At 29.6% G+C, this 17,544-nt stretch overlaps 1 protein-coding gene across 4 annotated transcripts in view; it reads right to left on the bottom strand.

Moving 5' to 3' along the window:
- LOC107451981 (lethal (3) 73Ah) overlaps positions 1-17,544 on the bottom strand; it is a 93,929-nt gene that overhangs the window by 29,342 nt on the left and 47,043 nt on the right. For all 4 annotated transcript variants that reach the window (XM_071187515.1, XM_071187514.1, XM_016068245.3 and 1 more), the window contains 2 exons: positions 11,410-11,475; positions 7,091-7,317 (listed from right to left, as the gene is read on the bottom strand). In XM_071187515.1, coding sequence (XP_071043616.1) covers positions 7,091-7,317; positions 11,410-11,475 — 293 coding nt within the window. The remainder of the gene's footprint in view (positions 1-7,090; positions 7,318-11,409; positions 11,476-17,544) is intronic.

The raw sequence follows: 17,544 nt of genomic DNA, 5'->3' as shown, positions 1-17,544 counted from the left end.
AAAATAAAGAGAACCTCATCTGCATGCTGCACCTTTACGCTTGATTGATAGCCAATGATCAGAGAGAAATAAGAATTTGTCACTTCCCCATCCTCAACTTGAACCTACTTACCTTAATGAATGACAGGAATTTCCGCTTCTTGCTTGAATCGTTCTTGTTCAAAATGGCTGAGAGAGCAATTAATATTTTTAATAACTGTACATTTTTTTTTGCTTTCTATATTTTAAGCAATAATTTTTTTTCTAATATTTTGTTTTTGATTCATTAGATATCATTCTAATACTAAAAGATTATGCCTGAAAAATAAGGTTTATTTATTTTTTGCTTCTTAGATTCAGATCGTTTTAAGCTTTGTTTACCTTGGGGATCTATTATACGGAAAAATCTATTATCCGGACTTCCGGAAGTAGCAGAGATTCCAGATTCGCGATCCACTTTACATAAAAAATTGCATTAATTTAACAAGAGCTCGAATTCTATTGTCATGCTAGGGAAAATACTTTATGAATACACTAGAGAATTATATTTCATTTAATAAATATTCAATAACATTTTTTTTGCATACAATATTAGTTAAATTACCTTCTAACTTCTATTTTCATTGATTGGAGATATTTAAGAGTGATGGTACAAAAGAAAAAAATATCAAAGTTATGTTTTCCTTAGCAAATTGCACAAGTGTACTTCATTTACTAGACCTGGTTATTATTTATTCAATTAATGTCAACTACAAAAAGCTACTAGTGCATAATATTGTGACAATCTTGGGATCAAGTTTTTAAAAATACAACTGAAATATATTTTCAGAAAGCAAAAGGATTTCTAGACTCACAAGTGGAAAGTGGTGAAAATTATAGTAATTTCTTCATTTAACACATGCGATGACAGACTGGGAATTAGGGATGTAACGAACATTCGGCAACAATTTGGTATTCACCCCTTTTGACGAATATTCGGTTGGTTGCATGTTTGGACAAATATTTGATCAAATATTCAGCAAAAATTTTTTTTTTGGAATAGTCAAATTAGAAAAACAAAGAATGAATAATCTAAAATTATTGGCTCAATATTATTATAGTTTCTAATCTTATTTCTTAGGTAATAAACCTTGCAAATTTATGTTCTGGAAGATAACTAGATTACTTAAAGCAAAAACTATGAGTTTGGTAAAATTCAAGCAAATAAATTTTTTCTAAAACAATTTTTGTTTTAAAAATTTAGTATGTTTGTTTTGTTTTTGTTATAGCGCTGCACTAAAGGAGCATTTCGAAAAAACTTTAATCTTTTGTTGCCGCTTCCTTTTTATATGATAAGACAGATAACCAGTAACATAGGGCACAGTGTGATTTTTCAACATTAAAGTTACATTTTTAGAGCTAAAAACAAATTTTTCTTTACTCTTTTGCTTTTATTATTAACTTTTTCTTTTTATCAGTGTTTTTAATATGACACAGCTTTTCTTGAAGAGCCTTTTTAATATATATGTTAATCTTTCATCCTCACTTTTTTCTAAAGATATGGCAATGTGAAAAAGTTACATTGAGCTTTTTAGTGTTAAATGTTTTGTTTAGAAATTAAGACAGATTTTTGTTTAGGTTTCTGTCTAGCTTTTTCTTTATTAAAAAAAAATAAATAAAAATATCTTCATTATTCAATTGGCGTTTTTATTATGAAACTGCAATTAATAGGGCTTCTATCAAACTTCATATATATTTTTTCATTCTTCTTGCAAATGCAGCAATTGGAAAACTGAGATGCTTAGCATTAAAATTTTCTTTCAAGAATAAAGATTGATTTTAAATTTTTCTCTTTTGCTATTGTACACAATCTTTTGCTTTTAAGGGCGTTTTTACTATAGTGTAGTAGATTTAAAAGCAATTCTGATAGATTATATTTCTTTTAACCACTTATGGATACTTTTTTTATAGAAAATATTATATGTAGCAATCAAGTTTTGTTTAAGAATAAAGAGTATATTTCCCATTTCTCTGTTTAAACTTTAGTTATATATATATAATAATGAATTTTTATTTCATTAACGACCATAAATAGTGTAATTTCCAAATGGTCTCTCATCAAAAATATGCATATATCTAAATAATTCTTCATAAAGAATTTCAATGGTCTTACCTTAACCCTTTCGCGACGGGATGCGCGAAAGAGCGCCGGAGGGTTTTTTGCTGTTAAGTCTAATTCCATGAAATTACCGAAATATCAACGCATTGTTTAATATTGTTCTGTAGAGTATTTGAATGACATATGCTTTATATATATTTCAATGGATACTTTATTTACTTAAGTTATTTCTTGTTTAAATATATATTTTACCCATTTTATTTTCATTATGTACTTATCATCTAATAACATTTAATTTTACTTATCTGAAAACTAAATAAATGATTTAAAGTTCTTTTTTCGTATGAAAAATTTTAAAACAGGAATTTACAAGATCTAACTATCCTATAATAAAAACTAAAATGAAAATCGAACGTAGTGGGAAAAAAACCTCCCCTACTTACCGTAAACAAATACCACATGCGAATTTAAAGAGCCGTCATAAAACATTCCTTCCCCCTAAAAACCACATGAATGTACTCTCATCTTGAGTAGAAGGTCAAATCTACATGTATCTGAAACCATATGGACATACAGTGCCATCTAATGGAAGAAATTTTCTTTTTTAAAACGTTCCAAAACGCTGGCACAAATGAGTGACAGCCGGGTGTGTTGACCGGGAAGTGAGCGCGTTTCTTGCTGGCACGTATATGTGACAGTCGGCGCGAAAGGGTTAATTGTTATAGTTAAAGCAAAACTAGCCAATATTTCTTAAAATTTTTTATCAGCAATTTAATTGTGGTTTTCTTTAAAGAATCTTTTGAACAATTGCTGTTTTTTTCTTCTAATATAAACTTTTGTTTTTATCGGCACTTTTACAATGGCACATTACTTTTATGGTATTTCTATAAAAAAAAAATTTCTGAAAATATGGGGAAATAAGATTTGCCAAGAGCCATGTTATTGTTTTATTTTAAAAGCTCAAGAACTTTTTTTCTGCTTCTCTCTCTTTTTTTCAAAGAACTTTAACTTCAGCAACATTTTTATTAAAGCCCGGTATATTTTAATGCAGTGGTGCGCAAACTAGGGGTCGCGAGCCCTGTGGGGGTCGCCAAATTTTTATGAAATGCATTATCCCTGCATGCTGCATACCATACAGTGTACATATAAAGAGTAAAGCACCGTCACTCACTGTTTAATTGCAATTTCATGCTGTCCACTCTTTCTTTGACCGTAATGCGTAATGTATGTAAAGTGTGATGACGCAAGTTTTTCACTTCGATAGATAGCGTTCTCTTCGCAGTAATTCGCCAGTTTTACTGAAAAGCGCCAATTTGACTAGACGTTGACCGCAGGGAAAGGGCAAAAATTCGCTTCCGTGATCAGCCAATCAGATGGAGAGGTACGCGGTGTATCTGATAGTCAGAGTGAATACATGGAGTGTTCGCATGAAGTTGTAGAATGTAGCAGTTGGCCAGCAATTATTTTAGTTTATCCTCGAGTTTTATCATGTGACGTTGTGTATGTGGCATCAGCCAGATTAACTGCGACTGTGTATTAACTGTTTAGTTTTAGCTTCAGTTTGCATTTATGTTTAGTTTCAGTTTGTGTTTGTGTATTTCGTTAGGTTGTCATTAAATGTGTTTGCGAGATGCTAGATCTCGTTCATTTATTTAATAAGTATTGAAGTAATACTAAACCACACAGTGTAATTTTGATTTTTTATATTTTTATCAGGCTTTGCTACTCTTTGTTATCAGGTATGTACTACCATTAGAGAAAGATCTCTGTTAATTTTTAATGAATTTCTCGAAAAAAAATGATAAAATTTTATAGATAATTTGTTTTAGTTTAAATAATTTAACCCCTATGTTCATAATGGATAAATGGGTAATACGTACACCAGGTACATCTTCAGCTAACAAACGAACAAATACTGATGAGGAGTCGTAAAATACTGAACTAAATGCCCGATCTAAAAAAATAAGAAAATACAATGAGGAATTTATTAAGTATGGTTTTACATTTTGTGCTGTTGATGATGAAGAATGCCCGATATGTGTCATTTGCAACGAAAAATTAGCAAATGAGAGCATGAAACCAGCTAAATTAAAAAGGCACCTGGAAACTAACATAAAGAACTTCAAAATAAACATGCCGATTGTTTTCAAAGACGAGCTGAAAATCTGAAAATTTAAAGTGCACATTTAAAGAAATTTACAACAATATCTCAGAAAGCATTACGAGCTTCTTTAGAAGTTTCTTATCTAATAGGAAAAACAATGAAGCCCCATACAATTGGAGAATCCCTTATTCTTCCTGCAGCAACTAAGATGACATCAATTATGCATGGCGATAAATATGGAAATGAACTAAAAACAATACCATTATCAAGAGATACCGTGTCTCGGCGGATTTCCGAAATGTTACGAAATATCAAGTCAGAAGTCATAAAACGCATACAAAATTCATCTGTATTTGCTTTACAAGTGAACGAGACTACCGATATTACTAAAATGTCACAAGTAATTAGTTATGTTAGGTTTATTTTTAATGAAGATATAGCAGAAACGTTTTTAAGTTGCAAAAGTTTGGAAGGAAAAATAACTGGAGAAAAAATATTCGAAGTAATAAATTAATATTTTGAAACAAAGTCCCATACCTGGGCAAACTGTGTTGCGGTTTGTACTGATGGTGCTGCAGCATTAACAGGTTCGAATAAAGGGCTCAGAGGCTTAATTCAGAAGGTGGCGCCTCATATGGTATTTAATCACTGTATGATTCATCGGCAAGCTCTTGTTGCAAAAGATATGGATGAAGAGTTGCACAACGTATTACAAGACGCTGTTAGTTCAATTAACTACATTAAATGCAACAGCCACAACAGCCGTCTCTTTTCAATACTTTGCAATGAGATGGGCTCAACGTATGAGAAATTACTGTTACACACCGAAGTCAGATGGCTTTCACGTGGGAAAATACTACGACGGATATTTGATTTGAGAAATAAAGTGTACATGTTTTTAATCGAAAGGAAACATAGATATTATATCAATGAAGTTTGGTTAGGGAAGCTGAGCTATTTAGTTGATATTTTCGAAAAACTTAGAGACTTAAATTTGAGCTTGCAGGGTGAGAATTCAACTATCATAACTGCAGCTAGTAAAATTCAAGCTTTTAAGAATAAGCTTAGTCTCTGGCAAACTGAACTGAATAAATACCAACATGTTCCCTTGTTTTAACAATTTTATCAAGGAAAATAATATAGATATAGTTACATTTAAAAACATCATTTCCAATCACATTGAAAAGTTAAGGAAAAAATTTTCGAGAAGATTTGAGGATTTTCCTGAAAACGATCTTGGTTGGATTCGAGATCCATTTTCTTTCAACATATGCAGTTCAACTCTTCAAATTAGTGAGAAAGAGCAATTGATAGATCTAATTAGTGATTATACCCTTCGAAATCAATTTAAGACTCAGCCTTGCCAAAAATTTTGGCTATATGTGGAAAAACAATATCCCGTTTTATGCAAGAATGCCATTAGAGTGTTAATACAATTTGCATCAGCGTATTTATGTGAAACTGGATTTAGCAAACTAGTTTCAATAAAAGCTAAATACCGCTCGCGTTATGATATGCGAATTGCAATTAGCAACATACATCCAAACATCGATGAGATAATTAGAAACTTGCAGCCACATACATCTCATTAAAGGGCAATTTACTGATTTTTGTGTTATACAAAAAGTATTTTCTTAAAATTATAAATAAAATAAATATGAGTCAAATATGATGATGTTTTTATTCGATGAGACGAAATTAATGCGCGAAATATACATTGTATTTGCGAGCATTTATCTCTAGGGGTCGCCAAAAATTTTCTCTCTACAAAAGGGGTCGCAGTCGAAAAAAGTTTGCGCACCACTGTTTTAATGGACATTTAACACATTTGCTGCCACTAAAAATGATATTTCCATCCTCAGAAGCCGGGTTACAAAACAGGGTTTTAATGGTTTAAATGCTCCTTATATTTCACTAGGAAAACCAGAAAAATGAAGAAACATATTATTTTCCTGTTTAGAGAGCGTTTTTTTCTCCGACGCTCTGGAGCGCCAGTAGCACACAGACTCAACCTGTCTTCGTGAGTGCCACTGACACTCCAGCGCGCCTGATCAATATTCTGAGAAGTTACTGGCATATTGCACAAAATAGCAGCTTAAAAGGAATAAAACGGAATACCATTCAAGTATATGTAGTACCATTTATAAAACAAAACTGAAAATATTTACAAATAATAAGCACAATATACAGATATTGGCAGTCACGCACATATAAAAATTGAAAGAAAAATTTTGAAAACCAACCACAAAAAATAAAAAACTAATGCTTCACTAACGTGCCGAAACAACCTCTCCATTCAACTCCCAAAGCCACACTAAACATAGAGCATATAACTTATAACATAATAGTCGATTGATGAGCTAGCGCATCGGCGTCATACCAGGAGGTGCCACTCTGATGCACTAGTGCGTCGGTGGCAGCGAACGTGTTAAGCTTTGAAGTTTTGTTTTAAGAATTAAGAGTGATTTTTTTTCTATTTCTTCATTTCCTATTTTTTTAAAATTATTTTCCTAATTGCTGAAATTTAGAAGAAAAAACTGGTTTTTAAATTGGCGTTTATAAATGTGTTTGAGAATTATTCAAAGACATACAGTAATATGCAAAACAGTGTATTTCTGTGCTAAAATTGCAAAAGCAAAAAATTATTAAAAAAAAGAAGATATTTTTATTTTCTTGATCTCTTGCATTTGTTAATGATTTGCAAAGCTTACAATCAGACAAAAACTATTTCCAATGCATATTGCAGTAAAATAATATTACTTTGGATTATTTAGAAATTTGATTTACAGTTCAACTGCAATCAAATACATAATTAAAGACACAAATAGAAAATGATAAAAATAATCAAACAACAAAAATTAAAAAATATAATAAACAACAAAAATTAAAAAAAAAAAAAACAGTGATACCTCTCGATATTTATCCATGTTGTTAAAAACTTTCTTTGCAATAAATTTCTTTAAGTGGGTCACAGTGACTTGAGCTGAGCATCTTATAAACTTTCTACGCATTTGCTTTAATGCCGATGTTTGAGCTTCCAGCAGAATATTTATCTGCTCATCAGATCTATGATAGTCCGAATCTTCAACTTTGGAAGAAGAAGACTGAAAGCCAGCTTCCTTTTCAATGCAATTATCTAAAAAAAGATGAATTCATTACACTATGCTTACAAATTATTGCTAATGATTTTTAAAATAACATTCAAAATATAACAAAGTGATATTTTTGAAGTATATGATTAAACAAACTATACAACCAGGGTTCCATAATATATACATACCTGCCAACATTAGAGAAATAAAATAACTAAGATTTCAACAGCAACATTTCCTAAGCTACGAGCAAAGTTTTGATGCATCACGCATAATCTCGTAAGTCAAAAAGAGAAAGAATATACGCACTTACAATTATTGAAGCAAACAATATGTACATAAAGCCAGTATACAATATGTATCCAGCCATTGCCTGCAACAAAATTTGATTCTCCAAGTTCTTTAGCTATTTCTAAAGCTTTTTCTTTTAGAATATTCCAGGATATAGGAGCATTTTGTGACCGTGCATATTTGATCCATGACAGAAGAGCCTTCTCCACATTCTCATAAGGTGACACACGCTGACGTTTTCTTTCTTGGTCGCTAATTGAAACTCTGGAGAGCTATGTTTGGCTGCTAAAATGTTGTTTAAAGTTGTTTGCGGTATAGAATTTTCTTTGGCAAAAGTAGCTTTTGAAAGGTTAGACTTTTTAAACTTTTCAATCAATTCATTTCCTTCCGATATTGTTAAATTCTTTCTTTTCAAAGTCATAATGAAAGCATGGATACGTTATTCACTCAGTAATCCAATAAAAATGTTCTTTTTTCTCAACTGAGCTCTGAGAGATAACTTCAAACGATCAAAAGACCTTTTGCCCTTGGGTGGGGAAAAGAATGCGAGTGGTCAGATGAGGAGAGGGTAAGGTCATCAATGAATGCAAAAGAGAAAAGAGGGTAGGGTGACGAAATAGAGGGGAAAATTCCAGTTCTCCCCGGGGGTCGAAGGAATGTGTTTACTTTCCGGTCATTTTTCTTGGCTTCCTGTCTAAAGAAATGTCTTAAAATGCATCTTTTTTCAAAAGAAAAAAAAAGGAAACTGACCATATAACCGGTAACTCGAAAAATAGGATGACCATATAAGCGGTGAGCTTTAACACGTGTTTCCTATTAAGTTAGACGGGACTTTAGAAAATAGACCATATAAGCAGGGTGACCTTATAAGAGGGTGACCATATGGGCGGTACTGACTATAACTGTCATAGTTTTTAAACTTATAATAGAATTTCCTGTTTTAATTCTCATAATTAAAGTACCTACCATATGTTTAAATTTTTTTTTCTAAAGCGTTTTTTATGTCAAATAAGTATAATGTGTCATATTCAATATTAGTTAACCATACTCAGCTATCTTTTAGATCTGGTTATTTCATTTTTTTTAATCAAAAATAGTGAATACTTTTTTTAGCATTAATTATGCCATACTACCTAAATAAAAAGTTAAATAAGTCTAAATTTTTAAGGTTTTGTTAAGAATATTATTTTTAAATCAAATGAAAGTGATAAATCAAAAATTTCTAAGGTGTGAAGTCTTACCAAACAAAATTTATCATTTAATTTACTGAAAATAGTAAATCAGTGAATAATTCCTACATTAATTACCTTGGCAATTATATTATTTTTAATCTAGCTTTTTTTCCCTTCAAATAAATCAATCACACTAGTCTCAAAAATTCTGAAACAAATACTATAGGTAAAAGCAAATGTTTGAAACATTTGCATTTATACTATTGCTCAAAATTAAGAAAATTTTCAGATTTGCTTGATTATCTCTAGAATGACTGGGGATACATTAATAAAATGTCATATAAGTATAAGGTTATACAGTGAATTCGCGATAACTCGAATCTGATAGGACTGACGAGAAACTTCGACATATCAGAAGTTCGACTTACCGTTAGTTTTGGTTTTGGATTTTCAAAATATTGTCGGATTATTTAATTAATGCTTATTAATTACAAATCTCTCTGCGTTTCTTTAAAAAACCCACACTTCCGGAAACAGTTTCTTATTGTCGTTTCGCTTACATCATTATTCCAAGCACTGGAAAGTAGTCTCATGGCTTCAAGTACATCAACTTTGAAAGAAATATTGTTTTCAATATCGCTTATCATTTTTCTGACAAGCCTTTTACGATAAGACTGTTTGAAGCACTTTATGATACCCTGGTCCATCGGCTGCAACTTTGCTGCTGTGTTTGGCGGGAGAAACTGCAAGTTTACTGCTTTCAAATTAGGTAGATCACTATGCGCTGTGCATTTATCCATAAAGAGTATCACTTTTCTTTTTTTAGCGAAGAATTTCCGATCTAATTTTCCTACAGTCTTCAAATAAAACTGATGTCATCCAAGACTTTTTGTTAGACTTGTAATCCAAAGGATACGTTTTTACATTCTAGAAACATAGGGGATTTTGGTATTTTCCGATAACAAGTAAGGGCAATTTCTCTGTGCCAGACGCATTTCCTTCAACTAGGACAGTCAAACGCTCCTTGCTCATTTTACCCCCTGAGCAGTTTTCATCCTTAAACATCATAGTCTTATTTGGAAGAAATTCAAAAAATAAATCCATTTCATCAATATTGAAAACATCATTTTAACTGTATCCTTGAAGTAAATTTGGTAACGTTTCATTTAACCACTGTTCACATACTTCAAGAGGGACAGCTTTAGCTTCTCCATGAAGAGTGCGTGTGTTGCAAAGGAAAGGGCAAGATATCAGCTCCTCGTTTTTTTTCTTGCTTTAAAAGATCCAAAAAATATCGAGTTAAAGAGAGTAAAATTCGACTAATCGAGAATAATTAACATGAAATTGAAGATAAAAGGGTTGGGACCTCATAAAAAAATCGAGTTAAAGTAATATTCGAGTTATCGTACTTCGAGTTATAGCAAATTGACTGTATATTACAAATAAAATAACCTTTCAGGAGTTAATACAAACTCAGGATTGTGATGATGCAGACCTAATTCTGATGGAGCATGTAACTGTATTATAACTTATGAATATTTCCTTTATTTGCATTATATCTACCAATATTAATAACAAATTACATTAAAATGTGGCCAGTCATTTTAAAGATAAATCAACCTATTTTAAATTTTCTTGACTTTGAATGCCAGTCCAATTAGTGGTCTTTAAATTCAAAATTTCATAAGGGTAATATTATGATGTAAATTAAATTAAATAATTGAAAATATAATCATTACTTCATCCATGTACATGAACAGCATATAATAGTTACCATAAAATATTAATCCTTTTCTATATTATTACTTCTTAAAACGTTTCTTACATAACTTATTATAACGTCTTTTGATCAATATATTCTTAGAATTTAGACAAACATGCCAGATTTGAAAACTACTTCATTCAACTGCAAGCCTAAATTAATTTCAAATTACTTTTACTAGTTATTTGTTTTGAGAATCATTTATTTTGAGTTTTGAATTTTTGGGCATTACTCAAACATTAGCAAAACACAAACAGTTTTTTATTTTACAATATACAAAACAAAATATAAAGAACAATCTTTCTGCAGCAATAGGTAAACATGCAGATGTATAGAATGTTCAAAAATAACATTTTTATCAATTTTTTTTTTCAGAATGAGAAAATATCAGTTTAGTTTTAAAATTAAGAGATTTTAGCTTTTGATATTATTAAATTTGATTTAAAACTACTACTAAAAATACTACATCAAAAATATTAAATTTGATCTAAAATTTGATTTAAAGTTATTTTCCATACTGCTACATGTAAAGGACTCAAAAGTTTATAGTTTTAGCTTTAATTGATTTAAAAAAGCGTAGTACTGAAAAGAGATTTTTTCCCCACAAATTTAGACAGATGCAAAACATTTGCTCAGTAAAAAGCATATTTGTTGAAAAACACCACATGAAGCAACAAGATGTTTGTGAAGTATTTATCTGAAAATGGTATGAAGAAACAGTTTGGTGCAAGAATGTAACCAGATGTAAATGAGTGGCTTATTATTTTAATTATAACTTAACTTAAATTTAAATTCACATGTAATTAGAATACATATTAGAAGCATGGTTATAAATATTAAAAAATAATACAAACATATATAATTTTACACCCTAAAGTTCTTAAATTTATAATGAATTGAAAAATGCTTACTAGGTATAGTTTTAGGATAAGGCATTCCTCTTCGTTTATAAAAGTCTCTTTCACGTCTTACTTCATCTAAAGAATGGGAGAATGTCAATATTAAAAACTTCATAGAAAATAATGATTGAAGAAGAATAGGTAATTGGAAATGGATTGAGTTATAAATTTTTTTAAAAACTAATTTCCTTTTATATTTATAATGCAGTAAGTGATACAAAAAATAATCCTAACACCAAAGATCAAATACACAAAGGAATAATAAAAAAAATATATTATAAGAGATAAACAGAGAGGTAATCCACTATCCAGAGCCACCAGAACATATAAGCAATCATGCAGAGAAATCAGATAAAAAGGAGCTATAGAATTATTTCTGGATTAATCAAGGAGATTATGGATAAAATTTCTCAATGATTTATTTCTTGTTTGCTCTTTTAACTGTAACATATGCTCCCTGGTTCGTGCTAAATGAGTAAAAACACTGCAGCTTGAATTCCATTTTATTACTTTCCAATTCTTTGGAAATTCAATCATTTGAAAATTAAATCATTCTATTTCTATTTTAAAATGAAAACAAAGTTAAATATAATTGCAAGCTGATATTAAGGGTCAATATTTTGTTAAAGGAAATGATCTCTTCAAAATATTTAGCGCATCAGTACCTAAAAGCTTAAAATTCTAATAAGTGGCTGATACTAAAAAAATAACTTTATCCCATAAGAAATGAGATTGTACTATCATAGTCTTTTCTGACACTACCATGATTAAATATATAATAGAATTCATTAAAAAAAATTATATAATCACCAGTTGACCAATTGAAAATTGAATTACCTAACCTCATTTCCTTTTTAACTGAAAAAAAAGCAAAATATAAAAGAAATATCGTAATAAGTTTTGACTAAGATAAGTTTTGACTATTGATAATAAGACTAAGTTTTTATTAAAAGAAATGATCTCTTCAAAATATTTAGCGTGTCAGTACCTAAGGCATAAATTTGATAAATGGCTGATATCACTAACCAAAAAAATAAAACTATTGGGAAACTAACGCTTTTCATGGCATTACAAGCTTAAATGTAATAGAATTCATCAAAGAAAATTTATAAAAAGTAAATTTAATTGCCAACAAAAATCTTACATTTAAATGTAACGTTAATAAGGTTAGAGATAAACAAAAATAAAGTCAATTATCTTCATTGATTACTTAATCGCTAGTACAAGTAAAAGAAAACCTCTTCTGTTTACCAGGTAACTAAACAAATTGTGCATTTCTTATTTCTGTTGAAAGTAAATACCCCTTTCCCCTCAAACATCTCAACCTGACTCTTTATATACTGACAAATACCCTATAATCCTACAAGAATGGTGAAAAAAAAATTATATAAAAAAAACTATTGTTGTTATTTGAATGCTGAGACAATTTCTTAGAAAACAGATGTGCTGGACACTTTTAACCTTCTACAATTCAAAGTTTCTATCTCACTTTTACTATAATTTGAAGAATAACTAAGAAGATAGTATTCTGATATATCATGAGTCTGTTAAACAAAGAAATTTTAAGATTATACATAAATGATTCCTTTCTTGGAAATTAGATAATAAGTAGCTGATTCTTTAAACCAGTGTTCATACAAACCAGGGGGCCAAAAAAATACATATTATTATTATTTCCTTAAATAACAAAAAATGGTAACCAATTCCTTTAAAATTTATTCTTTTGAAAGAAATGTTTCATATTTTGCAAAACTTTTTCCCATGACCAAGAAATCTTTTGAAATGTTAAAAACACTTAATCTTTTATTTTCAACTCATTGTTGTAGATATACATAAAAGAACAATTGTATTTAGGAAAGTATTAGTAAATTACAGTAGCAAAATTAAGGTCAAATGCTTTAAAATATTTTTGCAACTAGCTGATTTATCAATTATGGAACAAACAATTATGCAACTGACTAACAATTATGGAACACAAAAATTATGCTAATAATATCATCAAGTATTAAAAAAATAGAAAAATAAAGGGTAGATAGATCTCTTTAGTGGCATCTTCAAAAACAGTAATAAGTATGGTTTTGTTGCATAATTTTTTCGAAATTTCATACATAATTAATTCACAAATCACATTAATACCCTCAAGGTTAGTGGTATCCTAGCTGCTGACTGTTAATGGTACCGAGACCAGCTGCAGGGATGAGATAGGCCAAAAGGCAAAAAAGCTGAGTTTCCAAGCGAGTAAATTTTACGTATGTGCAATTGTTTAATAATAAATTACAGACAATTTAAGATAACAAATAACAATGTGTTGACATAAAATTGTGTACTAATTTATTATTAAATAAATAATTACATCAATACTTAATATTTAATAAAAAGTAAAATTACCAATTGAAAAAATAAGCTAGAAATTATATTTTTCTTTTCAGTTCACATAAGAGACAATTATTACTTGAGAAACTGCCTGATTTAGCAAATTAAAACTACTGAGAACATACATTAACATTCTACCTCTTTTAATTAATGCTGTTACGCGATTTAGAGCAAATATATCAGTAAGGTGACTTTTTGAATTATTTAGAGAAAAAAAAAATTTCACATTTGGAATCACTATGCTCATATTATAATGTAATCTAGCTAGAGCCAGGTGAAACATATCAATAACTGTAAAGTAGGAATATATATTAACACCTTAACATACGAAAATTGCTATTTTAGTTTGAAAAATTATATGATAATCAGCAACTGTTTAGATAATTATTTTTCATTTTAAAGCATAAATTACAGCAACATTATTTTTTCAAATTTTGGAGCTAAGTTAATTAATTCTTTCTTCAAAAAAAATAAATAAATAAATAAATAAATTGAATCACTTTTTAAATGATTGCTTTTGTTTGCTATATCTTTTATGTTCGCTATATCCTCCTTTTTCTTTGTTTAATTTCCAATTGCTGAAAATGCTTCATGTTTCACAAAACAAGCAAAAAATCCTCTAACAAGATCAAATTGTGTGTAATGCAGCTTGTGAATAAGGATTGCTTCATTTGGGAAAAGTTTTATATATTCTTGCAGTTATAGCAAAACTGACACAAACAGATTGGTGATTAATTTAGTTGTTAGCCCATCTTCAAACATCTTTCGACAAATCCTACTTTTTCTTCCTTGCAAGTACAGAATGTAAGTTTTGAATATATTCTCTTCCAGTCTAGCTGATGTTGTAATGCCCAAATATACTAATAATCGTTGATAGAAAAACAGTAACCTTTATAGTAACTAATTCAAGAAAGAAAAACTTACTTTTAACAAGAATTGCGATAGTTGATCTTAAAATCGCGTGAATACAAATTGCGATCTTGGATTTTTAAATCATGTAAATATAAATCCTGATAATGGATTTCGAAATCACGTGAATATGAAACTCGATATTTGATTTTGAAAATGAGAAAATACAAACTGCGATATAGAACTTTTAAATCACGTAAATACAAATCACGATTCATAATTTTTAGATGGAGTAAATAAGAATCATGATGCGCAATTTTTAGATTGAGAAAACACGAATCACGATGCATAATTTTTAGATCACGTGAAGGCGAATCCCAATGCCCTATTTTTAAAGCATGTATAAATACGAAAATCGATGTTTGATATTATAACCGCATGAGCGAATCACGACTTTGGGTTTTAAAATCACGCGAATACGAATCATTACATAGGTTTTTAAAAACGCTTAATACAAATAGTGTTATCGGATTTTTAAATCTCGTAAATAAGAATCGCAACTTTTAAATCACGTAAATACGAAAAGCTATGTTTGATATTAAAATCGCGTGAATAAGAATCGAGATAATAGCAGATTCCGGGCTTCAGCGTCGGTTGAATTACGAAAATATGAGCTATCTGGTGGGCGGGTAAAAATGAGGAAATTCTTATCTTCTGCGCGTAAAAGCGGAGAAAATAGGTATGTAGTTCGAATTTTCTGTTTAAAAATCGAAAATAAATATAATTAGTTTACTTCAACGGCTGAATTTTCTGAAAAAGCGGAATATTTATAAAATAAAGCTAAACTTTTAGAGAATCGGAGTTTTCGATTAAAAGGCTGAATTTCGAAAGACAAAAGTGAAAAAAAGCAGAAATCCGATAACATGCGGAAAAATCTCATCCCTGCAGCTGACTGTTAATGCACGGCTACCGGAGCTTTTGAACAAAAGGAAAAAATTGATTATTGATTTTGGAAAAATAAAAAAAAAATTTTGAAAATTTTGAATCACACATTTGAATTATCTCCTTTTAACAAGCTGAATTTAGCGTAAATTCTATTGTAAATCTATGTTGTTTCTCGATAGCTTTTCAGTGGTTATTGCTATAGAATTCCACATGGTTTTAAAAACTATATTTTTAATACATTATGATAAGCAAATTTAAAATTTCATTAATCATTTTTTTGATTTGCTTTATGTTTCCAGTTACCAATTACTATATAGAATCTACGAGTTATACCTTTCGAGTTGGTACCTTTTTATAATGTTTTTTTTTCTTCTTCTGGTTTATTGCAGGTCACTGCTCAGAATTGCCAAGATTTAGCAATTATTCTGCCACAGATCACGATATGGAAATCTCTCCATTTAGTAAATTTCCTTTCAAGGAAATGCATATTTTCTTGCCTATTCGTTTCACTACTCCTACTCAAATTTTCCACCATTTTCGTTCACTCTAAAAATTCTGCTAACTAAGCTCTTGGCGATCAACCATTTCAAGCCAAGTTGACACTATCATAACTTTTCAAATTTTTCAACCAAGAGTGACATTCAACAGCCAATCAAAATGTCAAAATCTAATCACTTAGATGTTATCAGGTTCTTGTTGCCATTCCGTAGTAGAAACTATGGTTTAATGAGAAAAGAAGAGAGAATGGGAAAAAACTAGGTAAAATAATAAAAAAAATAAAGATTGCGTTTTTTGATGTTTTGATTTGTGTTAATTTAAAGTTTCCTTAAATTTAATTCAATACCATACAAAAACTGATATCCTATAAGAAAAATGAAACCTGAATAATGAATATTACATATATTTGGATTAAATGCAGGGGACTATTTAGTTTCTTCCCATTTTTTCAACGTTAATTTTTATAAACTCTTTTTTTATCAATGCATATGGAAGGGTAGGACAGTTATTAAAAGTGTTTCTAATAGCAGTCCCTTCAACATTTGAGTTTTATATAAAACACACTTATCTGTGGTAACAAACTAAAACCAAAATTTTAAAGAAAATCGACTTACTATAAAATTTTTATCAAAACTTGAGAGCATGACCTTTTCTCTATCTGAACTTTAATATGTCTGTTTAATTTAAAATATGTAGTGATCGACAAAATTCTTTTAATTCTTATTTATTAAAATATTTATTTACCACCTTTGCTAGAAAAAATAACACTGGCAAACCGAGTTAAAACAAAGATTCAGAAAAAGAAGAAAATGTTAGGAAAATACATTAATCATAGTTTTATCTGAAAAAAGAAAATCTTACAACCATATTTTATTTATTATATAAATTTGATGTGAAGAACATTTCTTAAACCATATGAAGCCATCAGGCCATAACCATCAGGTTTACCAAAGAAATGAACTAAAAATGGCACAATTTTCTAGTGCTGATATACATAGATTTCAATCAAACAATGCTATAAGTTGGAAGTTAGACTTAATTTACGTCATATTATTTAATTAATAGAATTTTAAGATATTTGGATCAATGGATTACTTTTATATGAGTTGAAGTAAACAAAAATGAATAGGCAGACGTGCCAACCTAGCAAAATTAACATTCAGGAGTTTCCCGAACAAGAATTCAGGAGGGGTAAAAAAGGTGTATGTTATGCGACATTTGACACTTCTAAGGAATTTTAAATAAAAAATTTATTAAATATAAGAATACAAGAAATTTTACACACTAATAGAGTACAAATTGTGGAAGAATATTAAATGGAACAAATATTAAATGGAAATAAAATATCTAAACACAGATTCAATCCATTAGTTCATTTTCCCTTTACATTTCACAAACAAAGCAACACAAAACTACATTGAGCAGATACTCTCTATTTAAAAAATAAATACCATTTCCTTTATAAAACATTATTCAAAGAAC

The sequence above is a fragment of the Parasteatoda tepidariorum genome, chromosome X1 (assembly GCF_043381705.1).
Source record: "Parasteatoda tepidariorum isolate YZ-2023 chromosome X1, CAS_Ptep_4.0, whole genome shotgun sequence".
NCBI classification, from domain to species: domain Eukaryota; kingdom Metazoa; phylum Arthropoda; class Arachnida; order Araneae; family Theridiidae; genus Parasteatoda; species Parasteatoda tepidariorum.
Note: the sequence above shows the minus strand (reverse complement) of the source record. Positions and strands in the feature narration are given on the sequence as shown.